We start from the raw sequence: 27,713 nt of genomic DNA, 5'->3' as shown, positions 1-27,713 counted from the left end.
CAGAGGACATTATATTATGTGAAATAAGTCAGGCACAGAAGAAAAATACTGCATGATCTCACTTATATGTAGAATCTAAAAAGACTGATCTCATAGAAGTTGAAAGTAGAATTGTGGTTGTGAGATCTCATAGAAGTTGAATGTATCCATGTGCCATGTTGGTGTGCTGCACCCATTAACTCATCACTTAGCATTAGGTATATCTCCTAATGCTATCCCTCCCCCCTCCCCCCACCCCATACAGTCCCGGGTGTGTGATGTTCCCCTTCCTGTGTCCATGTGTTCTCATTGTTCAATTCCCACCTATGAGTGAGAACATACGGTGTTTGTTTTTTTTGTCCCTGCTATAGTTTGCTGAGAATAATGGTTTCCAGGCACATGTATACATATGTAACAAACCTGCACGTTGTGCACATGTACCCTAAAACTTAAAGTATAATAATAATAATAAAATAAAATAAAGAAGTTGAATGTAGAATTGTGGTTATGAGAATTGTGGTTATGAGAGGCTGTGGAGGATTTTGAAAGGCTTGGGGGAGGGTATGGGGAGGGTGGAATGGGGAGACATTGGTCAATTTATGCAAAGTTACAGTTAGATAGGAATCACACTTTCTGGTGCTCTATTGCATATTTCTAAAACTATTAAACTACCATCAATGACAAAATCTTAAAAGTGGTGTTTGGAAATGTCACAGAAAACCTAACACCCAAAGTGCCTCTGTTTCATAGAGTCCTTTTCTTCCAAGTTAGTGTTTTAAAGGATTATCATATTTTGACTTTAATTTTATAATTAATATACAGTAAAATTTACTCTTCAACTCATTTTTTTCTATGAATATAAAAACTAGCTAGCACATGGCTGAAAAATGCATTGGAAATGTAATCTGATTATTTAGCCTCTAAGTTTTCACTATATGACTCTTCATTATATATATGTATTCTACTATTCCTCTGTTCTTATGAACTCTTCTGAAAAACTGAAGACATTTTAGACTCTTTTACCTCTTTAAACTTTTAACTAGAGTTGAAATATATGTAATATATTTTATATAAAACATGTATGTGTAATTATTTAAACTATATGCAAATATAATTTTTTATTATTTAAATATTAAGTCACTTTATTAAGTTACCCTGGTGCATAAAGTTTATAATAATTTATTTTGGAGGACGTTCCAGGAAATATTATGCAAAACCATGCTATATCTGTATTAGACATTGTCAATTTATTTGCAAACAAGGTTTTGTGAACTTGAAAAATTTTGAAAATACTTATGATTTTCTCCCACTGCTGTAGTTAACTATATTTTTATGTGTTAAACATAAGAGTACATGAGTATGGATGCTCATATGTTCTTTCACTTTTTAAAAATCTGTTTATGTGAATTCAAAGTTTGAGCTCCTGAATTTAATCTATATTAGTCAATTTTGTTTGGGTTAGTTAGAGAAACCTTTTTTTCCAATTATTTACCGGAGGAGATCTGTTTTTAAAAATACAGATTAATTGGTGTAGAAACTGGAGAAAATATGTTAATTTCAAAGAATACCACAAGTGTGAAAATAATGTGGATTTATGAATTCCCTGAATTTTCTTCTACCTAAAAATATCTCTGTATCTTATTTCAGACTTTCACTTCTTCTCTTTATTAAGGCAGGATACATATCCCAAAGCTCATAATTATATTTCATCTGCCTTTTAACATTCCTTATATGCCTATCATGTATGTTTATTTTCTTTTTCTTCACTATTTCATCTCTCACTTTTTCTCGTATATAAAGCTTTCTACAATTAATTCAGATTTCAAACACATCTTTCAAAGACGTGTTTTTGAAATTTCAAATAATGGTATAGTTTTAAATATGTTTTGATGTAGAATATAAGTACTTTTTTGCTTGAAGAAAAACGTGAGGCTTTTGAATTGCATTGTTTAATAGTAAATGAGTTTTTATGTTTCTGCAGATGTGACTCTGAAAATCGCTATGTTGGTAATCCACTTAGAGGAACATGTTATTGTAAGTATTTGTATATTCTTCATTTTAAATAATTGGTGCATACTATTAGTTTCAAATAATAAAGGTCATCTTGAATAACTAAAATTGTCGTTAATATCTTGCAATTTCTATTTCTTAAATTTTATAATACAACTTTATGTATATTGCTAAGAAATATATTATCTTAATTATATTTGGTACATTTTTTCTACTCTGAACAGTAAAATACCAATAAATTTTATTCTGAACATAGAACAAAGTATAGAACTTGAGTAAACTCATGTGATTTTAATGTAATCTTTTTCATTATGATGGATTTTTGAAAAACTTGAATTTTATAATAGATATTTTTTCAGAATTTTGGGCATTACTAAAAGGCTGCACTGATTATGTAACAACAGATGCTTTCATTGGGTACTGATTATATGGTAGGTATATATTTAACTTTTGTTTTGTTTTCTGAGGCGGAGTCTTGCTCTTGTTGCCCAGGCTGGAGTGCAATGGCACAATCTCAGCTCACTGCAACCTCTGCCTCCCAGGTTCAAGTGAATGCTCCTGCCTCAGCCTCCCAAGTAGCTGGGATTACATGTGCCCACCACAACGCCCAGCTAATTTTTGTATTTTTTGTAGAGATGGGGTTTTGCCATGTTGGTCAGGCTGGTCTCGAACTCCTGACCTCATGATCCACCCACCTTGGCCTCCCAAAGTGCTGTGATTACAGGCGTGAGCCACCGCACTCAGCCTATCTTTAACTTTTAAAGAAACAGCCAAATGCTGTTTCCCCAAATGGTTGTACCATTTTACATTCTCACCAGCAGTGTATGAGAGTTTCAGTTCTTCCACATTTCAGAATCTTTTTTAGAGTTAGTCCAAGTTTTAGTCATTCTAATAGGTGTGTAATGGTATCTAACTCTCATTTTAATTTGCACTTTCCTAATTACTAATGATGTTCAGCATCTTTTCATAGGATTGTTTGCTATCTGTATATTTTATTCGATGAAGAGTCTGTTGAAATCCATTGCCTACTTTTTAGATTGTTTTTATATTAACGAATTTTCCACATACTTCGTTCTAGATACAAGTCTTTTATCAGATATATGACTTGCAAATATTTTTTACTAGTGGTAACTTGTCTTTTTATCTTATCAACACTATTTTCTTGAAGAACAGATTTTAATTTAGATGAAGCTTGACTTACTGTCAGTTTGTTCTTTTGTGAAATCAGTGTAACAGGTCACTATGATTTTCCCCAGGTTTTGGTAGAAATATTATATTTTTAAGTTTTTTATTTAAGTATATGGTCCATTTTGAATTAATATTTGTATATATAGTAGGTGATGGGTTGAAGTTCATTTTCTCCATGTAAATATTTAAATGTTCAAGCACATTTTATATAAAGACTATACTTTAATCAATGAATTCCTGTGCACCTTACCTTTGCTGAAAAACACTTGTCTATAAATATGTGGGTCTATTTCTGGACTCTTTTCTGTCTCATTAATCTATTTGCTTATTTTTATGCTAATGTAGCACATTATAATTAATGTGATTTTATAAGTCCTGAAATTGGTTAGTATTTATTCTCCAACTTTGTTCTTCCTTTTCAAACTTGTTTTGACTACTCTTTTTTTTTTTGCATTTGCAAGTGAATTTTAGAATCTGCCTTTCAATTTTCAAAAAAAATGCTATAATTTGTTTTGTTTAACTTATAGATGAATTTGGGGAGAATTGGCATGTTAACTATAGTGAGTCTTTGGAATTATTGTATTTTTTATTTTTTCTCAATTCTTTATTTTTATTATTAATATTTTGTAGTTATAACTGTACACATATTTCACATTTTTGTCAGATTTATCCCTGTATATTTTAAATTTGTGATGCTATTGATAATGATAGCTTAACATATTTCATTCCTGATTGTTTCTGGCATTTATATTTGATTTTATATTGTTTTACATCCTGTAGCTTTGCAAAAGTCACGTTTTACTTCTAGTACCATTTTTTGTTGATTCTCTTAGAATTTCTTTTTTTTCTTTTTTTTTTTTGAGACGGAGTCTCGCTCTGTCGCCCAGGCTGGAGTGCAGTGGTGCCATCTGGGCTCACTGCAAGCTCCGCCTCCCAGGTTCACGCCATTCTCCTGCCTCAGCCTCCAGAGTAGCTGGGACTACAGGCGCCTGCCACCATGCCCGACTAATTTTTTGTATTTTTAGTAGAGACAGGCTTCCACCGTGGTCTTGATCTCCTGACCTCATGATCCACCCGCCTCGGCCACCCAAAGTGCTGGGATTACAGGTGTGAGCCACCGCACCTGGCGATTCTCTCAGAATTCCTACACATACAATGTTTTCTGCAAATAATGGCAGTTGGATTTCTTTTCCTCTCTTGATGGTTTTATTTCTCTTTTCTGCCATATTGCTATAGCTAGCACCTTTAATAATGTGTTGAAAAGATGTGAACATGAAAGTATTATTGTCTTGTTTCTGATCTAAGAGGGAAAGCATTCAGTCTTTTATCGTTAAATATGATGTAGGTTTTTGCCAACTGCCTTTATCAGATTAAGGAAATTGCCTTCTATTCCTACTTTGCTGTACATTTTTTATCAGAAATGCGTGTTTATGTCCAATGCATTTCCTGCATTAATTTATATGATTATCAGAAATTTCTATTTTACTTTGTTAATATAGTGATTTTAGCATTTTTAATTTAATGAACAGTATACATTATAAGAATATACTACCATTTTTGTCCATTCATAAGTTCATGGACATTAAGATTTTTTTCTAGGTTTTGTCTATTAAGAAAAATGCTGCAGTGAATGAACATTCATATGGTCTTTATGTGAACATACATTTTTATTTTCCTTGGGTAGATTCCTAGCAATGTATAGTTTGGTTGTATGATAAGCTTTTGCTTAACTATTTTAGAAACTGCCAAATGATTTTCCAGAATGTTGGTAACATTTTTTAATTTATACTAGAAAATTTTGATACTAGAAATTTCATTCCATGACGTCCTCATCAGTACAACATTGTTAGTCTCTTTGATCGTAGACATTCTAGAGTGTGTGTAGTGGCATTTTGTGGTTTCATTTTGTATTTCTTTAATGACTAATAATGTTGAACTTGATTTTATGTGTTGATGCCTTGAAAATGATTTGCTAGGTGTGTAAAATTTATCCTTTTTTCAGTTTTTGTTGCTGTTTTAAATTGTATTTTTCAAAATTTTGTTTTCTACTCTTGTTTGATATATAAAAACAAGATTTGTTTTAGTATATTGATCTTATATTTATTAACTTTGGTGAACACTTACTAAATTGTGTTTGTAGATTTGCTTGGATTTTTAAATGCGGTTAATTATATTACACGCAAATAAGCACAGTTTTCTTCCTTTTTCAATATTTTTTCCCCCTTATTGGGATGTTGAGACCTCTATTTCTGGGCTTAATCACAGTGATTATAATAGATATCCTTATCAGGTAGGATATTTATTATAATTTATGGAAATTCCTTGTATCACATTAAGCATATTCCTATCTTATTTTGTGACAAGGTTATATTATGAATAACTTTCTTTTACCTTATTAAATACTAAGTTACGTTAATAGATTTTCTCATGTTAAACATCTTTTCATTCTGGGCTAAACCAAACTTAGTCATGGCATATTAGTATTTGGATACTGCTAAATATTAGTTGTTTATATTTTAATTTAGAATATTTTTAGTATGAATGAAGATGATCTGTCTTTTTTGTATGTTATTTTTTCCTCACTAAATGACCTATGACTGCAGTTTTTTAAAATTATTTTCCAGCCAGGTGTGGTGGCTCACACCTGTAATCCCAGCACTTTGGGAGGCCGAGAAGGGTGAATCATGAGGTCAGGAGATCGAGACCATCTGGCTAATGCATTGAAACCCTGTCTCTACTGAAAATACAAAAACAAAATTAGCCAGGTGTGGTGGCGGGCGCCTGTAGTCCCAGCTACTTGGGAGGCTGAGATGGGAGAATGTCATGAACTCGGGAGGCGGAGCTTGCAGTGAGCCGAAATCACGTCACTGCGCTCCAGCCTGGGCAACAGAGCGAGACTCCATCTCAAAAAAAAAAAAACAACAAAAAAGTTTTCCATTCTTTCTATCTGCAATTGTGGTAATAGCTTTTAAAAATGAATTTGGAACAATTGCTATCTTATTTTAAAACAGGAATAGTTAAAACTTTAAATAAAAATTAGATATTTCAACAAAAATTTTTGGGTCTAGTGCTTTTTAATTGGTATTTTATTTATGTTTTGCTATTTCATAGCATTAGCTTTTGGTTTTGTTTATCTTTTCTGTGGATCTTGTTTTTTCGTTCATCAGTTTCAGATTTTGTCTTTAATAATTTCCTTCTCTTATATACTGTTTGTTGTTTTGCCTATATTTGCAATAATATTTTAAAATTATCATTTTTTACAGAATTTATGAATTCCATTTTTATCTTTAAAAATGTAAATTACTTTCTTAGTTCCTTTTTTAAGTGATTTTTATTTTTTAACTTTTATTTTAGGTTCAGGGCTGCATGTGCAGCCTGTTGTATAAGTAAATTGCATGTTGTGGGGGTTTGGTGTACAGATTATTTCATCTCCCAGGTAATAAGTGTAGTATATGATAGGTAGTTTTTAGATCCTCACCCTCCTCCAATCCACAAAACATTTTTTAGCTATTTTTAATTTTTTAAAAATGTTATGGAGAATGTGGCATATAAAATCCCAAATTTTGTTAAGGTATTTTTGCCCTTTATGACACATTTGACAGGGTTTGGAGGCATTTTTGTTTGTCACAACTGGGGAGTGGGACCTGGGTGCCATGGGCATCTCATGGGTAGAGGCTAGGGATGCTGGTAAACATCCTGCAATGAAAAGGACAACCTCCCCAGAACAAAGAATTATGTGGCCAAAAATACCAATAGTATTGAGGTTGCAAAATCCTGATTTAGAGGCTTAATCAAATTTATATCTGATTTTGGAGAAAATAATAATTGTAGATGGTTTGGTTTTCTTTGTCTAGAAGAGTCATATCATGTCTGTTAGTGTCTCTTATGTTCTTGGCACACACTGATGCTCAATGTTTAGATTTTAATTGATCAAGATTGAAAAGATATCATATTCTGCCAGGCACAGTGGCTCACGCTTGTAATCCCAACACTTTGGGAGGCCGAGGCAGGCGAATCACCTGAGGTAGGGAGTTCAAGACCAGCCTGACCAACATGGAGAAACCCATCTCTACTAAAAATACAAAATTAGCTGGGCGTGGTGGTGTGCGCCCATAATCCCAGATACATGGGAGGCTGAAGCAGGAGAATTGCTTGAACCTGGGAGGTGGAGGTTGTGGAGAACCGAGATTGCGCCATTGCACTCCAGCCTGGGCAACAAGAGTGAAACTCTGCCTCGAAAAAAAAAAAAAAAAGAAAAGAAAAGATATAATATTCTAATTTCGTCTTCATGTTTTGGTTTGAATACTTTGGTAAAAACAAATTTTCGCTCATCAGCTCTTTGGTTACTTATTGCTACAGTTCGCATAGGACAGGCATGATAAATGTTACAGTTTTTCCCTGTATTTTTTATTTATTCCCTTTACTACTTTTATGTATGTATTTATTTATTTAAAATAGAAAGTTCGCTCAGTATCTTTCAAAAATGACAGTTTTTGTCACTAATGAACTTACAGATCCATACATGTTTTAATCCATGTGCAATTATTATTCCTACTGATGCTCAGACTGTCCAATTACTGTGTCATTTAAATTATCTTTATTCTCTAGCTTTTCCACATCATTTTTGTTTTTCTTATTTCAAATATCCTGGATTTATTTTATAGGGATTTTTTTCTTTGATTTTTTTAAAATTAGAAATTCCTCTTCTATCTTTTTGAGCCTTTAGTTTCTTTTATCTGCCAAAGGAGTAACTAGTTACCATTATGAACACATTATGTAATCTCTGTTTATTACAAATATACTAATGTTTAACCCTTTTATAAAAACTAACATAATTTTTCTTCTATATAAATGTTGTCCAATACAAATATGATGTGGGCCACATATGTAATTTAAAATTTTCAAGTAGCTTACTTTAAAAAGTAAAAGAAAATGAGTAAAATTAATGTTAATAAAACTTTTTTTAGCTTAACACATCTAAAATTTTTTCATTTTAAAGGTGTAATCAGTTTTAAAAGTCATTAAGTCATTAATGAGATATTTTACTTTTTTTGTACTAGTGTTTGAAACAAAGTTTACATTCCATACTTACATCACATTTTAATTCAAATCAGTTACTTTTCAACTAGTCAATAGCCACATACAGCTAGTGGTGACCTTATTGGACAGCTCTTCTCTAGATTACATAGGACCCCCGCGTTCTTTTAGAAATATCAAAAGCATAATCATAAAGCACTAGGTGGCACTCTTGGTATTGCTGTGAGACGTTTAAAGCTTAATATTTGAAAGGAAGTGATGCTTAAAAAAGAAAAGGACAATAACTCTTGTAATAATGTTAATAGAAACTATTCTAATTTTCAAGATTAGATCGAAATTTAAGATGCAAGTCCACACTGTAACTTAAAGCAATTGAGTGCAATGTGGTATTAACTTAATTGAAATTAATATGTGAGCAGTTGTAATCTATTTACTTAGTAGTTTTTCAAAGTTCATTTTAAAACCAAAAACCAAATACATTACAAAGCATGCCTCACAAAGGAAGGAAAACATTCAAACAGTGTTAACTAATTTTATTGGCCCTTGTAAACATTGAATTACTCAATATATTCTTAGTAAATACAAAAAGTAGTAGTCACAAAGTATCACAAAGTAGTATAATTTTTTTCTTAAATGGTTTCTTTTGATTGTAATAACAATTTTAACAAAGAAAACCTTAAAATGAAAGGCTAGGCTGTAGAAATGCTATATAGATGATATATTTCAAAAAGTAGAATGAGAGTACATAAAGTCATTTTCTGCAGTCATTTACTTTATTTCACTGTTGTGCTAATTCTTTAAATACATGTAATTTGCAATGCTCACACCCCTAATGATTGTTTTAATATATTTCCAAGTAATCGAACACATTTTATTTCATCTTTTACTCTTTAAAAAATTACTGTTCTATATTGAATTTCTTTTATTAGAGTTTCTTTTATTTAGAGTTCATGGTGGAATTTTGTAGTAATAATAAACTACCGAATTTGAAAGTAGGAAATTTAAGTTGAAAAAGATGACTTAAAATAGTATGTCAGTTTAATTACTTAAAATAGTATGTCACAGAAAACAATGAAACCAATTAAAACTTGAATTGCCCCTTATATTTAATGGAATTATCCTGGTTTTTCTTCTAAAACTGAATAAAATAATTTTCCTGTTTTAAACTGAACATTTTGTTAGCGAATGTTTTATAAGACTTTTTAACCATTGGATATAAATTGCTATTTAAGTAGAATCTGGCTGTTTCATTTGCACATGGGGCAGAGTGACCTTAATAAACACCAAGAATCTAAATTCTTCTATTTATCAGATTGCAGACATGATGGGTTGAACGGTATCTTACAAGACATAAATTAGTCACATTTTTGGCATTTTAACCTTGTTCTTTGATTCATCAGTATTTTTATTAAATTTTCTGAAGCCTATATCCCCATACTTTTAGATTTTTATTTCAGAACTACTTACTCCTTTAGCATAGTCCAAAATGAAGGATAATAAACATGATTATAAGAAAATTTAAAATAGCTAAAAGGAAAAAAAATTGCTATTAAGTTAATGTAGAAGGATGAAAATTTATTTGACATGTTTTACAATAAAAGTGTTACATTATTATTTTCACGTAAAATCATAGACTCACTGTAAAAATAATAAAATAAAAAAGTTTAAGGAAGGAAATAAAAATGTCCATAAACCTCCCACCAGGTCCCCCAAGTTGAGTTGTGTAGTGTGTATACTTTGTAAGGGTACTCAGCTGAGAGGAAGATTGAGAGCTGATATACTGTACTTACCTTTCTCACTAAGCCACGTACCCTAGTGTGGGGCTGTGTCTGCCTTGAGACAGAGGTAAATAGTTCTTTATTTGTGTATAAAATGTTGAATGGTCTACTGAAGGGACTGCCTGCCTTCTAAATAAATCTCTGCATCATGTCCTGAGAATGATTTTACATCATAGAGGTCATAACATGCATAATATTATTATTGTGAATGTTTTTTCTTATAGATATATAGCTCATTATTAGCATTTAGTAAATAAAACATAGTTTTTCCCAAACTGGAAAAGAACAACCACTGGACTTTAAAATAATGATCATACTAGTTAACATTTATTGAGAAGTTAGTATACTAGACTGTTCTCAGCTTTTTATATGTATTAGCTTATGTAATACTCAGATGGGAAGGGTATGCTTATTATTCCCATTTTATAGCTAAGAAAACAGATAAAGAAAGCTGAAGTAATTTGTATAAGATCACACAGGAAATAGCAAAGGCAGGTTTCAACCCTCTTAACCATTAAAGAAGTGGAAATTAGTGGTATATGTAAGCAAAAAGTTTTTATAAGAATGAAACAAAACCATTATGCTGAGGGAAATAAGAGGATCTAAACAATTAAAAAATCATATACCATTTTTTTCAAATAAGAAATATTCATCCAAAGATATCATAACTTCCCAAAATTGATATAAAAATTTTATGTAATTCCATTATAGAATTTCATTCAATTTTTTCTGAAAGGCATGCATTCCAATAAATTACCTTAAGGTTCAAGTTAAATAATACCCTTTTAGAATATCTAGTTAGATTACAAACAGGAAGAATAGTAAGAAATTCCTACTTTAATAGATATCCAAACAAACTAACTCTAACTGCATCCACTGGCTCCCAAACTTGTATTAGAATATGCCACTAAATCAGTGAACAAGATAGAGTATAAGATTAAGTTCCTGATAATTTGGGAATTTATATGGTACTATGGTTTGAATGTTTGTTGCCTCTAAAATTCATGCTGAAATTTAATTGACATTTTAACAGTATTAAAACCTGGGACTTCTTTTTTTTTTTTGAGACGGAGTGTTGCTCTGTCGCCCAGGCTGGAGTGCAGTGGCCCAATCTGCAACCTCCGCCTCCTGGGTTCATGCCATTCTCCTGCCTCCTGAGTAGTTGGGACGACAGGCACCCACCACCACGCCTGGCTAATTTTGTTTTTGTATTTTTAGTAGAGACGGGGTTTCACCGTGTTAGCCAGGATGGTCTTGGTCTCCTGACCTCGTGATCCGCCCTTCTCGGCCTCCCAACATGCTGGGATTAGGACTTTAAGAGGTGACTAGGCCATGAAAACTCCACCTTCATAGGTGGAATTTGTCCTGTTATTGAAAGGCAACTTCAGTCCCCTCTTGTTCTCTCTTGCCCTTTGGCCTTCTGCCGTGGGATGACACAGCAAGAAGGCCCTCACCAGATGCCAGTTGTTTGGGCTTCTACTTTCCAGACTTCAGAACTGTGAGCCCATAAATTTCTATTTATTATAAATTACCCAGTGTGTGGTATTTTGTGGTATTCTGTTATAGCAGCCCAAAACAGACTAAGACATATGGCAAGTCATTTTATTTGTATGTCTTTAATGACTTAATTTGCTTGTTGTTAGATATCTCAAACTTTATGATAGATTATGGCTTTTGCATTTACTACTTTTCTCTCTCAAGTACTCTATCCCCAGCTAATATTCCAATCCTAACAAAAATGACTCTTCCAGATATCACAAACCTTTTGTTTCCATCCTAACACTTACATAGTATAAAATTATTTCAGTTGCTTTCTGTTTTTAACTTGAATTTAGGTTTTTAAGTAAAATGAAATTTTACTAGAATGAAATTCTGTGAGCACAGTACCTTGTTTTATTGGATCTCTGTACTTAGAAATCTGTATGAAACATAACAGACCTTCAGTTATGTTTAATGGTAGTAGACTGATATAAGTTATTAATACATAAGTGAATGTACATTTATTTTAGCTGTATGTGCAAGCATTTTTATTGTTGGGGTACTTGAGCAAAAATGTCCAGAAATCATATTGTAGATTATCAAGTAAAAGTTGCTTTAAGTTTATTACGGATATAGGGTAAGACTATTATATCATTGAAAAACTTTAAGCATCAGTCTTTTATTTAAAGAAAAAATGAATTTCAAGGTTTGTTTTCTTCATTGAACATTTCTTTCAAATGAAACCAAATAGATGACCATTCATCGTTGCAGGATAATTGAAAGTTTAGTGATTTTGAGCTATTATGAAGTAAAAAAAGGTGGCTTCTGAATACGTCATGGCATATTATTAAAAATCCCATAAATTAGAAGAATTAATATATGGCATTGGTGATAATCATCCATTCTTATTTATTTATTTAAAAAATTTATTTGTAAGACTGAATGAATTTAAATGTATATCTTAGGTCATACAATTAGTAGTTTTCAGAGTTTGGATTACAACTGTGTTTTTTCTATGATATGATATCTAGCAAATGTTGAACCTACAAAACTTGTGCAACAGATTTTACTTTTGAAATTGTTCTAAATGTTCCAGGTTCAATAGAAATTCTTAATAATTTCAAGCATGGATAGTACAGTTGAGCAAAGAAGGAAAAAACTAGTATTTATTAAATATTTATGTACAAAACAATTTTATGTTAATAATTTCAGTATTCCCAAGGGTGACATATTTTTTCTCATTAAATTACTTTCTGGAGGATTTGACTGTTAGAGCTTGGTGAGACTGTCATTTACTTGCATTTACTGACGTGTTTATTCATCCTACATTTATTTATTGACTAGCTACTTTGTTAGACTCCGTGGATAACAAAGTGAACAAAATGGTTTTTCCTCTATTGAAGCTTATACACTACTAGAGAAAATAGATATTAAACCAGTTATATGATTTTCATAGGTGTGATTTTCATAAGAACTCTGAATGAGAATTATAGAGTTTTGGGAATGTATTTCCAAACTTTATTGAGCTTTGGGAATACATTACAAGAGGGCCTGACCTAATTTGTGGGATAGGGAGTAGGTGAGGTAACGGAATGATTGAGCTTTGATTTGAAGAAATGACTTGATAAGATGTGGTAGTGTGAGGGTAGATAGGAAGAAGTGGAACCAAAAAGGACAGCATGTACAAAGGTTCGTGACTAGAAAGAACATGCAATGTTTGAGTTACTAAAAGAAAACCAATACTGAAACACATAGAATATACAAAGCAAAAATAGGAAGCTTATGAGATCTGCAAGATCCAAACAATGCTGTGCTTTATAGAACATGTAAGATATGGTCTTTATCATAAGAAAGATAGGACGCCATTGAAGGGTATTTAGAGGAGAGAAAAATGTTACATTTTGCTTTTAAAATAATCAGTCTGCTTTCAGTATGTAAAACAGCTTGGTGGGGGCAATAGAGCATGAAAGAGACCATTTTTGGTTTATTTTTTGAGGCATCTTCCTGGCGCTATCTGTAAAATATCATTACAGCACATTGAGACTATTAAAATACTTGTACTTTTATTCACATAGGTTTTTATCATTTACTAAACAATTGTCTAAGTTTGCAAATAGTTGTATTTATAATCGTACCATTGTTTAAACGTTTTTGGACTCTTGATATTGTTCTCAAAGTCTGTATGTATCCTTTTTAGACTCCTCAGGATAGCTGACTATAAGATCATAAACATATGTTTATTAACAAACATATGAATATAAATAAACATACATATGGGAATCTAACTTTTGAATTCCTTCAGAATTCATTCAGAAATAACTACAATGAATAAGGCAGTGAAATAACTTTATCGAATGCCTTTATTTTATCAGACAGTCTTCTCTAAGGCAAATACATACCCACACAATTATGTTTAATTCACAGAGCAGTCCTATGACATAGGCGGTTTTATCCCTGTTGTACCATTGGGTCTCACTGAGCTTAATTAACTTGTATAAAATAACCTAGTTGTTATATGGGAGATTACAACCAAGATCTCCTTAAATGGTATAGATGATGCTAAATTAAAACTGAAACACAATATTAACTGAATCATTAACTCAGTGAAAAAGCAAATTATTAAGCTGCAGTTTTTTTCTCAAAAAATTCAAATATAAAATTTTAGAAACAATTCAAAATTTATATCTAAGAATTCTTGTTCCCAAATAAGTCAAAATTTGCATGAGCAGTGCCATTGATACAGCATATGCAAATCAGGCTTATTTTTATTTGTTATCCTAACATGCCTGCCATCTTGCATCTCAGATATAAAGATATTTCCAATATACACCTTTATGTTTTTTTTTTTATCACTGGTTACTATCTTCTTAAAAAATACATTATTTCCTGCAGATTTTGTTGCAAGAGTAAAGCAAATCTTAAATATTCACTACTTGCTGTTCATCATCGCAAGCATATAAGGTACTCAGAAACTTTCTTCTTAGTTTAAGTTCTCTTTCAAAATGTCTTTTTATGCATATACATTTTTAGTCATCACTTTTCACCTAATCATTAGTTTTTAATATCTGACTTCTTTAAACATCTTGTATAGGTTAAAAGCCTTTTCTCTTTATATATATATATTTTTGCTTAAACTCCTTTTTCATGCAATGTGTTTTACTCATCAGCTTAATTTAGTATATAATTTGTTCTTGTAGTAAATAGCAGACACTTTTTTGCACTATGGCTGCTAGACCAGTATTGACTAAACAACCTTAAAGAAAATCAACTGCTGCACGTTGAAACTTAATCCTGGGCATATTCTGGTTATATAAGACTAGGATGAGAGACCGATTATCTTGTATGTTTTTGTTAGCCTGTATCTAAGAAGTTTGTGTATTAGGAATGAAATATGCCATTTTTGGAGAGAAACATAACTACAGTTGATCCTTGAACTCCCTGGGGTATAGAGGCACCAACCCTGCATGTAGTCGAAAATCTGCATATATCTTTTTACTCTCCCTGAACTTAGCTACTAATAGGATACTGTTGGCCAGAAACCTTACCAATGACATAAACAGTTGATTCACATATATTTTGTATGTTATATGCATTATATACTGTATTCTTACAGTAAAGTAAGCTAGAGAAAAGAAAATGTATTAAGAAAATCATAAGGAAGAGAAAATATATTTAGTATTCATTAAGTAGAAGTGGAAATGGATCGTCATAAAGGTGTTCATTCTCAACGTCATCATGTTGAGTAGACTGAGGATGAGGAAGAGGAGGGATTGGTCTTCCTGTCTCAGAGGTGGCACAAGTAGAAAAAAATTCACATATGAGTGGACTTGCATAGTTCTAACCTGTGTAGTATAGGGTCATCTGTATCTCAATCGAATTATTTAATATGTAAGTATACATCATGTGAAAAACATGTTGAAGATGAAGGATTAAAACAAAGAAACTCTCTGAACACTGGTTTACATTTTTTTTTGGCCCAATAGTGGAAATACTGCATGTTCATTCTAGAAAAGAGATAAATAAAAATAAAAATTACCAATTTTTCTACCTAGAGAAATTGTTGCTAAATTGTACTAGTTTTCCAGTCATTTATTTATGTACTGATACTCTGTGTTAGGGTGAGTAATGCACCCCCAAAGATGTCTACATCCTCCCCAGAACCTGTGATACATACTTACCTTAAATGATAAGAGGGAGTTATATATGCTTAAACTAAGGATTTTGAGAGAAACTATTCTGGACTATCCTGGTGTCCTCAGTGTTAATACAAGTATTCTTATGAAAGGGAAGCGGAGGAAATTTGACCACAGTAGTAGGAGATGTGATGATGGAAGCAAGTGGAGAGATGTGAGGGAAGGGACCATGAGCCAACAAATGAGGACAGGCTTTGGAAGCTGGAAAAGGCAACTTTTACCATACATTGATTATTCTTATATGAAAGAATTATTTTTAATGTGTTTACCAAATGATGATTTTCTATTTCATCATTTCTTTTACATTTATTAACTGTAAGGGAGAGCTGTTCCTTCTCCCTCCTCATTAATTTGTTTAATTATTTATTTATATCAGTATGAACTCATGGATATCTATTTAATTTTATGATTTATAAGAAATTACTGTCATTATTTATTTTGTAGCTGAAATTGTTCCAGATCTGGTCATTAAGATCCCCCTCAATTTGGCTTCTGTGTTTTTTAACATGACTCCATCATTTGTTGAGTGCATCCTTATTTTCTAGCACTACAAGATATTTCGGGCTTACCTTGTATTTGCCCTCTTCCAGCCCTGGAATCAACTAGTTCCCATTTCCCCAAGATGCCATGGTTTCTTATAGTGGAGAATAATATTTAGAAACCAAAATTGAGGATTATATATGCTCATTGGTTCTGGGGTTTTATTCTTTCTTTCCTTTAAAAATTTTATGGGTTTCCTGACTCATGCACTAGGGTATAACAATGGTATTACCCAATACCTTGTCATTAATAACATTACCTATGAAATATCAAATTCAAACATCTTACCACCTTTAGTCCTTCTTGCTCACTAAGTACAAATGCCATAATTATTCAAACTCATTGAAATTTGTAATTCATTAACCCTACTTGTTTTCTCATTTTCACCCTTTCCTAGTGCCCTGCTGTCTTCTTTTATACCCTTAACCATGTGAGGTTTTATGGTCCATTATAGTTATCAGTCCTTAGCTAAAACTGCATATTTTCTTCCCACTCCTGTTTATTCTGTCTATTTGTGTAGCAAAATCCAAACTCTAGTTAACCCAACTCTTCACTACTCTGTGTCTGAACTTTCTTCACCCTTACATTGCTGGGGGGGAAAAAATCATATAGCTGTGTTGACTGGTTGGTCTTGAGCTTTATCAAAGGAAAATGCAAAACTACCTGGTAGTTTTCCTTCATTTCCTTTTTAATACTCTCCAAATAAGTGTTTTAAAACTTCATCTCTATTCCCAAAACTTTATCTGCACCAGCTAATAATTTTACCTCCTACTTCATTGAGAAAATATAAGCAAATAGATGGGAATATCCCCATTTTTTTTTTTACCACCGCAATCAACAAACATTTTTGCACCTATACTTATTTTCTCTGCCTTTAGTTTATTATCAAGGAAAGAATGCCTCTGTTCCTAACAAAAGCCTCTTTTTCAATTTGTTTTGCTCTAAATTTTATACCTTTAACTCTATAAGGGCCTTTGCTCTTCCATTTCTCCCTTATCAACAGTTGCTTAGACTCTACTGGACCAATTTCCTTAGCACACATATACATGTTTTAATATATCTTATGTTAAAAATAAAATTTTTCTACTCCCCTTGTACTTCTCCAACTATTGCACCATTTCTGTATTTTCTTTCAGATCAACCCTTCCCAAAATAGTTGCCTAAACTTGTCACCAAATCCTTACCACCCATTTCCTCTTCAATCCCCACAACTCCATAGACATTGCTTTTCTAAGGAAGCATACCACAGAGTCGAACAGTTGAAACAGTCTATTTCTTGACTTTCCTATCATACTTTCCAATTTTTCCTACTCTGTCACTGACTGCACCTTTTTAGTCTTTTTTACTTTTTTTTCCACTTGACCTTATCAGTTCCCATAGTTTTAAGAAGCATCTAAATTTTGATGTTCCAAAACTTGTAGTTTTGATCACTTTTCTGAGCTGCAAACTGATTTCTCTGACTTTCTGTTTGATATCATCATTTAGATATTTAATTAGAAAGTCATATTCAGTATTTTCAAAACAGAACTCTTGGTTTTTCCTCATTTTCTAAAACTTCATTTTTTACTCAGACTTCCTCATTTCAGTAAATGTACATAATGCCTATATACTTGCTTTTGTCAAATATCTGAAAGCCTTCTTTGACTCCTGATTCCAAAGACTTCTTTGAGCCTCCCTCTCTGATACCTTTCCTTTCTCAACGCTTACTTTGTGAGGGTGTTTAGTACTTCAGTTGGATTTCCTTATACAATATATCCCAAAGATATATATCTTTCTCTGTTCTACTTCTCCCACTCTGTCCAAGGCACTGTCATTTTGACTCTGGTCCTTTTTAGAAGCCTCCTTGTGTAGTTTTCCCATTTTCAGTTTTAATTTTCTTCAGACATTCTCCAATCGGCCACCAGGGTGACATTTAAAAAATAAAAATCAGACCATCTCACTACCCAGCTTGAGATCTTCTCATGGTTTTCCATGATGTGGCCCTTACCTGCTTTCTGAATTTATCTCTTACCACCCTCCAAAAGTCATTCTAAGCACAATGGAATTATTTTTTTTTCCTCAAACAGCACAACCTCATTTTCATTTGTCTTTGCGTTCTCACTTGCTCTCTTTCTCTCTCTCTCTCTCTCTCTGTATGTGTGTGTGTGTAAACACTCAGGAACTTTTTCACTGTAAACAATCAGGAACTTTTTCACTGATTGTTTACATGACTTGCTTCTCATTTTTTATTTATCATTTCAGTTGTTATTTCCTTTTGTGTGCCTTTTGTAAAGCAACCTTCTCTGGACCTATAATAGGGATTGGTAAGCTTTTGCTGTAAAGGGCCAAATAATAGATATTTTAGGCATGACAGGCCAGATGGTCTCTGTTGTTCCTACCAAACTCTGCCACTGTAGGAGACAAACAACCATAGACAATACGTAAATGATTGGCTGTGGCTGTGTTATCATAAACTGTCTACAAAAACAGGCTGTGGACCAGATTTGGTCTGTGGGTAGTAATTTGTAACACCTATTACAAAACATTACCTTGCTATCTTCATAGCATATATCACTCTCTTAAAATGTCTTGTTTATTTGTGTGATTGTTTTTGGCTTTCTCTTCTATTAATAGAATGCAAACCCCATAGGAACAAGGTCTTTGATTCCTCACTTCTCTTCTATGTGTCTATAATTCTGATTGGAGTTCTATTAATTTAAAAGATTAATCTGAGGAGAACATATATATTTTTTTAAGTATTAAAATTTAGAATGCTCCTTAGCAGTCTTATTTATCATGTATAGTTACATCTTCTTTTATGACCGAAAATAGATTTTGCAGTTTTGTAAATTAAATTTTTTGTAGTTTTGTAAATTAATATTTAGTTTATTTCTGGGATTTCATTTGGTTTGGAGATTTTTATTAGTTTGCTATTCAGAATGAAATTTTTAAACCACTACATTTTCTGTTGAGTGTAAAACCTCTATTGATGTAAAAGAAAAGCTATTGACGATTATATGTGTTTAAATTTTTGCATTTTTTGGTGATTTGATATCATCAAATTATTATGTTGATGATTTACAGTGATGTCGTTAATGACAAATTTTTGGTCTCAAAGTCTATAATTGAAATAAATGTAATTACACCTGTTTCTTTTGATTAGCATTTGCCTGATGTGTCTTCCTTCATCCTTTCAGTCTTTGTGGGCTCTCTTTTTATAGGCATAGCTCTTAAAAATAGAAGACTTTGATTTTGCTTTTTTCTAATCTGTACATTTTTGTAATTAATGATGAGTTGAATCCACTTATTTTTGGTGTTATTATTCATATCTTTGAATCTATTTATACCATTTTAATTTTTTATTTTTTAGTTTTACTTTTTATATATTTGTTTTTAAGCCTTTTATAGCTTTTTTGGAGGGGGAAACATACTGATATCCCCCTCCTATAAGATAAGGATTTTAGCATTCTGTAACGTTTTTCGAAATCTTTTATAAAACCACAGTGTTTTGATATTCTCTAGACTTTCTATTCTTGGTTATTATGGATATGCATTTTTCTTTGGTCATTGCGATTTTTACAAAGATAACAAATTCACCAAGGTATTTTATCAGCCCCATCTCCGTATCCCTTGATATATTTTTTGCTACACATTCTGTATTTATCTCTTCTCTTTTTAAGTCTTTAATCAAAAATTGTTTTAGCAGAAGTCTGCATGTCAAAGCTTCTGAAGTCTCTATGCCTCAGAGTATCTATTATTCCTTCATATTTAAGTATATGCAACTAATAAAGTAGACTTAATATGTGGAGCAAAAATTGATTAAACTACAATAAAAAATTAAACATACCTCTTTAGAGTATCAATAGATCAAGCAGACAAAATTCAGAAAGAATATCAAAGATCTGAAGAACACAGTTAATAGAAATATGAATTATAGCCATAAAGATTAAAAAGAGGATTTAAATTTGCATTTATTTTACAGATAATATAATTGTTTCTATAAGAAATCGAAGTGTCTATAGGCAAATTATTAGAAATAACAGGAATGTTTGTCAGGTTGATGGATACAAGATTAATATTAAAATGCCTTCTTAGACATGTTCCTCTACCAGCTGTTAGGGCTAACTAGATAGTTACAGTAATTAAGGCAGTGTAGAGTTGTTTTCATTTTGTTTTTTGGTGCAGGGATAGGCATAGTCGCTGAAGTAATAAGATAATCTCCAAATAAAAGCTACAGGTATTTATATATTAATATTTAAGTCTTATCTAGCTACATTACTGAATTGCTTATTATTTAATAGCTTTTGAATTGTTTTATATTAATTTCTTGGTAAACTGATTCTAGGCAGAAAAAGACAACTTTGTTTTCTTTTTAAAAATATTCATATTTCTATGTAATTATATTTTTGTAATTTACCTCTGTCATCTATTCACCTTTTTTCTTTGCCATTTTTGTAATTGTATTTGTCTCTTAGTTGTAATGTGTGTGTGAGTTGTTTTTTCTTCAAAATTGATATGTAGATTATGTTCTTTTAGGACATCTGTTTACCTGAAATTATTTTATTTTATTTTTGAGATGGAGTCTTGCTCTGTCACCCAGGAAGGAATGCAGTGGTGCCATCTTAGCTCACTGCAACTTCCACCTCCCGGTTTCATGCGATTTTCCTGCCTCAGCCTCCTGAGAAGCAGGATTACAGGCGTGCACCACCATGCCAGCCTATTTTTGTATTTTTAGTAGAGATGGGGTTTCACCATGTTGGCCAGGCTGGTCTCGAACACCTGACCTCAGGTGATCCGCCTGCCTTGGCCTCCCAAAGTGCTGGGATTACAAGCTTGAGCCACTGTGCCTGGCCCTGAAATTATTATTATATTGTTCTTGAATGGGGACGGCATTGCTGAGTATATATTTTCCATAAATATTACTTCAATTTTTTTATTTTGACATTTATTTCTGCTTAAGAGCACTTGGCTGCTGGGCACAGTGGCTTATGCCTGTAATCCTAGCACTTTGGGAGACTGAGATGGGTAGATCACCTGAGGTCAGGAGTTTGAGACCAGCCTGGCCAACATGGCAAAAACCCATTTCTACTAAAAATACAAAAACAATTAGCAGGATGTGGGGGAACATGCCTGTAATCCCAGTTACTCAGGAGCTGAGGCACGAGAATCGCTTGAACCCAGGAGGCAGAGGCTGCAGTGAGCCAAGATCGTGCCGCTGCACTCCAGCCTGGGTGACAGAGTGAGATTTCGCCTCAAAAAAAAAAAAAATAAAAAATAAAAAAGCACTTGGCATGTTGCCTAATCCTACTCTGTAAATAACTAAATAACTCATTTGTCTGTGTGAGTGTGTGTGTGTGTGTGTGTGTGTGTGTGTGTGTGTACACATACCTACATGGACGTGCCTAGATGTCTGTAGTTTTTTTTTTTAACAATAACTTCATGGAGATACATTCACAAACCATGAAAGTCACCATTTTAAAGTGTACAATTCAGTAGCTTTTAGTATATTATACACAGTTGTGCAACCATCTGCACCATCTAATTTTGGAACATTTTTATCACTCCAAAAAGAAACCTGTACGTATCAGCAGTCACTTATCATTCTTTTTTCACCAGCTAGTGGCTACCATTTATCTTCTTTTTGTCTGTATGGATTTGTCTATTTTGGATATAACAAAATAGACAAATCAGTCTTTTGTGACTGATTTCTTTCATTAGCACAGTATTTTTGAAGTTTATTCATATTATAGCAGATGTCATTACTTTATTTCTTTTTATGACAAAATAATATTTTATTGTGTGAACATATCGCATTTTGTTTACCATTCAGTTGATGGACGTGTTGTTTTTACATTTTGGCTATTATGAATAATATTAGTGTAATATAATATGCTTTTTATATTTATACAAGATACTTCCTTTAAATATTTAGGTTTTCTTCATCAACAGATTTTTTTCTTTATTTAATATATTATACGTGCTCCCTTCAACTCGTTATGATCTCTGCTTTAGCTACATTAGTCATGCATACACTGAATTTTTCTGTGTGTCATTTCTCTTGAGTGATTTTCATCTCTATTTCTATTTTGGGATGCTTTTTCATATTTGACCTACATGGCACTATTTCAGTCTTATGTTGTATTAATCATTCTGTTTTCTGATTCTCGTATTAACTTTTTAAATTTTGCCATTACATTATTACTTTTTTGTTTTTCCTTTCATGATTTATTTAGCTCTCTTTTTATTGTAATCTTTGGTGTTATTATCTCATCTTTCATCTTTAATTTTGTGGAGTCAGTGTTTTTTAGATTTTATTTTTCTCTTGACATTTTCCCAATGGGTATTTTAAATAACTAAAAAACTGTACTTATATTAATTAATTGTATCTACTTCATCTATTGTTGTCAAAATGAGATTTTGCTCTTTTTTCTCTTCTTACCATTGCAAGTCAAAATAATGTAAGAAAAGCAAAAATGTTTACTACTTTTCCTATCTTTTTGTTTTTATGATTAAAAAAATCCATGCAATTGGAATTTGGAGCCTGAAGTATGAATGGTTTTGTATTCTCCTGAAGCTCTACCAAACTCATACAAAAAGTGAGAAGTGTAAATAAGAGAGGTCTTTCTTTATATCTATTTTACCTATTTTTATAAACTCTTTTTATATAAAATTCGGAAATTAATTCTGGATCTCTGATTTTCTTGGATTTATGAGAGGTGGTTTGCTGATTGTTCACCAAAATATTTAAAAGCAGGTACATATATCATTTAAAGTGGTTCTAACCTCTGGGCTCAGTCTTTAAAATCAAAAGGTTGTTTTATAGATACTTATAGCTTTGATTTTTCAAGCCTTGAAATATAGCTATTTAGTATTTTTTTCTATTAACAAAGTTTTCCAAAAAGTGTTCCTAGCATATTTAAACATGAAGAATAGTTTATCTTTTTTTAAGTTATGGAAATTTAAAATGTGTTAAAAAGTATAGTATATATACTTCTATTTATGTAGTATATATATTTTACATATAGAATATCCTTAAAAATTGTGTACCTGTTACCAAGCTTTAATAAAGCTTAACGCCTTGCTCTATTTGCTTTAGATTTTTTAAAAAGAAAGTAAACGTCACAGATACAGTTGAATTTTTTTGTGTCTTTTTTTAGATAGAGCCACCAAACTGTATTTTGTTTTGTCCTTATTATGCTAATGTTATTTGTTTGCAATATATATAATAATCAATATTTATTGAGTACTTTAGTGTATGTCAAATACTGTTATAAGTACCTTTACTTTATTCGCTCACTTAATCATCCATAAAAATTAATACTATACCACATTATTTAAAATATATAAAAATTACATACTCTGTGAATCCTACAAATTGCTTTTATGTGCAACATATTTGAGATTTATCAATGCTAATATATGCAGCTGTAGTGCATTAATTTTAGTTATGTAGAATATTTCTACAGATATAACATTTATTTACTCATTCTCCTTTTGATGCACATCTAAGTTGTACTTAATTTTTCAAAATAATACATAATTCTGGAATTAAAATTCTTATACATTTCTACTTGAACTGGAAGTTCTTTGAGATATGCAAGTAGAAGTGGAATTGTAGATTTATTAGATTTTTCCAAATTACGCTGCAAATATTTATATTAACTTATGCTCCACTATGGTATACAATACTTTTCTTCTACTTCCTCACCAACATTTTGTATTTTTAGTCTCTTTAATATTTGCCAATCTGATGGTTTTGAAATACTGTCTTGTTTTTTCTTGCATTTTCTTTATGACTAATTGAAACTTAATATCATTTTACATATTTATTGTGTATTTAAGTTTCTCTTCTTTGAATTGTTGCTCTTATTCTTTGTCTTTTTCTTATTTTATAGTTTGTCTTCTTCATATTGTTGGCATTTTCTTATTGATTTATACTAGTTTTAATGTAATAAATTCTGGATATTAATTTTTTGTTCATTATTTATATAGCAAATATCTTCTCATAGTCTATGACTTGGCTCTTGATCTTTGTTAAAAATGACATTTATACATTCTTCTCTTTGCTGCATGGCACCTACCCTAAAATCAAATATCGACCACATAATTGGATATAAAACAATCCTCGGCAAATGCAAAAGAACTGAAATAATAACAAACACACTCTTGGACCATGTGAAAACAGAAGTCAAGACAAAGAAAATTGCTCAAGAAATTAAATAACATGCTCCGGAATAACTTTTAGATAAATAATGAAATTAAGGCAGAAATCAAGAAGTTCTTTGAAAATAATTTGAACAAAGCTAAAACATACCAGCATCTCTGGGATAATAGCTAAGGCAGTGTTAAGAGGGAAATTCAGAGGGCTAAATGCTCACATCAAAAAGTTAGAAAGATCTCAAATTAACAACCTAACATCACAACTGAAATAATTAGAGAAACAAGAACAAATCAAGCCCAAAGTTAGCTGAAGACAAGAAATAACTGAAATTAGAGCTGAACTGAAGGAAATCAAGACACACACAATCACAAAACATTTAAAAGATAAATCTAGGAGTTGATTTTTTGAAAATATTAATAAGATATGTTGCAAGCTAGACTTATTTTTGCCGTTGAAAGTAATGGCAAAAACTGCAATTACTTTTGCTCCAGTGTAATAGCCTGCCAACCAACAACAACAACAAACAAACAACAACAACAACAACAAAACATAGGTCCTGATGAATTCACAGATGAATTCAACTAAATGTACAAAGAAGAGCTGGTACTATTCCTACGGAAACTATTCCAAAAAATTAAGGAGAAGGGACCCCTCCCTAAATCATTCTATGATACTGATACGGACAGGAGGCAGGGAAACACTGAGTAGAAGAGGGCAGTCCCTGGGAGGGCCCCACCCCCCACCCTCAAGCCTGGAACAGTAGCCCAAAGGGAGAAATTTCTATCACCATATTTCTGCTCGAATGTTACCTTTTCCAAAATCACTCTGGACCACCCCACCCCCCTGATTCTGTACCCATAAAAGCCACGGGCTCCACTGGCAGAGGTGCTGCAGAAAAGGAGAGAAGAGAAGAAGCAGCCAGACATTGGAGAGAAGCAGCTTAACTTCAGAGGGATGGCTTGACGGGGAGTATCAGAGAAGAGCTTGGCTGGGGAGAGCAAGACTCCAGGGAAAGACCACCTTCTCACCTCATATTCTTTGAACCTCCCCCTCCTACTGCAAGCCACTTTCATTGACAATAAAATCTTCCATATTCACCACCCTCCAATTTGTTCATGCAATCTGATTCTTCCTGGATGCTGAACAAGAGCTCAGGAGCCGTGGGTGTGGACACTTGAGCTATTTAACACTTAAGCCTTCCGTGGATGGCAAAGCTAAGAAGACACTGTAACACATGCCCTCTGGGGCTTCAGGGGTTGTGGGTACCCCCCAGACACGGCCATGGAGCTGCACAGAGTTTTGCTTCTGCCGGCACCCAGAAGCATTCATCCCGGTTGCCGCGCCTGCTCACTTGCATGCTCCCCCTCCCACAAGGGGTTATTTAAGAGCTGTGGGCTGAGTAAGTGAGGCACCCCTTTTGTGAGACCCATGAAGGGGTCAGGGAAAATGTTCTGTTTCAATGCCGGCATCATCCTGATACCAAAACCTGGCAGAGACACAACAAAAAAAGAAAACTTCGGGCCAGTATCTTGGATGAACATAGATGCAAAACTCCCCAACTAAATACTTGGCAGACCAAATCTAGCAGCACATCAAAAAGCTAATACACCACAATGAAGTAAGTAAGTAGGCTTCATCCCCAGGATGAAAGATTGGTTTGACACAAGCAAATCAATAAATGTGATTCATCACAAAAACAGAACTAAAGACAGAAACAACATGATTATCTCAACAGGTGCAGAAAAGGCTTTCTATAATTAAAAACTATAACTTAGGTATTAAAGAAACATACCTCAAAATAATAAGAGCCATATATGACAAACCCACAGCCAATAACATACTGAACGGACAATAGCTGGAATCATTCCCCTTGAAAACTGGTACAAGACAAGGATGCCCTCTCTCACCACTCTTGTTCAACATAGTATTAGAAGTCCTAGCCGGAGCAATCAGGCAAGAGAAAGAAATAAAGAGCATCCAAATAGGAAGAGAGGAAGTCAAACTATCCCTCTTTCCAGAAGACATGATCCTATATTTAGAAAATCCTATAGTCTGAGTCCAAAAGCTCCTTCAACTTTTAAACAACTTCAGCAAAGTTGTCAGATACAAAATCACTGTACAAAAGTTACTAGTGTTCCTATGCACCAACAACAGCCAAGCTGAAAGTCAAATCAGAAAGGCAATCCCATTCACAATTGCTACAAAAAGAATAAAATACCTTAGAATACAGCTAACCAGGGCGGTGAAAGATCTCTATAATGAGAATTACAAACCATTGCGCAAAGAGAAGACACAGACAAATGGAAAAACATCCAGACTCATGGATAGGAACTGTCAGTATCATTAAAATTGCTATACTGCCCAAAGCAATTTACAGATTCAATGCTATTCCCATAAAACTACCAGCAGCATTCTTCACAGAACTAGAACAAAACTATTTTAAAATTCATATGGAACCCAAATAGAGCCTGAATAGCCAAGGCAATTCTAAGCAAAAAGAATAAAGCTGGAGGCATCACGTTACCCAGCTTCAAACTATATTACAGGGCTACAGTAACCAAAACAGCATGATACTGGTACAAAAACAGGCACATAGACCAATGGAACAAAATGGAGAGCCAGAAATTAGGCTACACACCTAAAACCATCTGATCTTCAGCAAAGCTCACAAAAACAAGTAATGAAGACTCCCTTTTCAATCAATGGTGCTGGGATAACTGGCTATCCATATGCAGAATATTGAAGCTGGACCCCTTCCTTACACCATATACAAAAATTAACTCAAGATGGATTATAAACTTAAATGTAAAACACAAAACTATGATAATCCTGGAAGACAAGCTAGGCAATGCCATCCTGAACAAAAGAACTGGCAAAGATTTCATGACAAAGACACCAAAAGCAATTGCAACAAAAGCAAAAATTGACAAGTTGGATCTAATTAAAGAGCTTCTGCACAGCAAAGAAACTATCAACAGAAACTATCAACTATCCTATAGAATGGGAGAAAATATTTGCAAACTATGCATCTATCAAAGATATAATATCCAGCATGTATATGGAACTTAAATTTTCAAGAAAGAAGCAAGCAACCTCATTAAAAAGTGGGCAAAGGACATGAACAGAAGCTTTCAAAAAAAGACATACATGTGGCCAACAAGCATATGAAACAAAGCTTAGTATCGTTGATCATTAGAGAAATGCAAATCAAAACCACATTGAGATACCATCTCATGCCGGTTGGAATGGATATTATTAAAAAGTCAAAAAATAACAGATGCTGGTGAGGTTGTGGAGAAAAGGGAGCACTTATACACTGTCGGTGGGAGTGTAAATTAGTTCACCCATTGTGGAAAGCAGTATGGCAAT

The 27,713-nt window shown here is 32.8% G+C and overlaps 1 protein-coding gene across 8 annotated transcripts in view; it reads left to right on the top strand.

The window, feature by feature from the left end:
• Positions 1–27,713, top strand: part of ATRNL1 (attractin like 1) — an 853,525-nt gene that overhangs the window by 335,473 nt on the left and 490,339 nt on the right. For all 8 annotated transcript variants that reach the window (XR_004028677.1, XM_030806602.1, XM_030806597.1 and 5 more), the window contains one exon: positions 1,961–2,013. Coding sequence is in view for 7 of the 8 variants with exons in the window: in XM_030806602.1 (XP_030662462.1) it covers positions 1,961–2,013 (53 nt within the window). In the remaining variant the exon portion in view is untranslated. The remainder of the gene's footprint in view (positions 1–1,960; positions 2,014–27,713) is intronic.

This window comes from Nomascus leucogenys, chromosome 3, assembly GCF_006542625.1.
Source record: "Nomascus leucogenys isolate Asia chromosome 3, Asia_NLE_v1, whole genome shotgun sequence".
In the NCBI taxonomy this organism is placed as follows: Eukaryota; Metazoa; Chordata; class Mammalia; order Primates; family Hylobatidae; genus Nomascus; species Nomascus leucogenys.
Note: the sequence above shows the minus strand (reverse complement) of the source record. Positions and strands in the feature narration are given on the sequence as shown.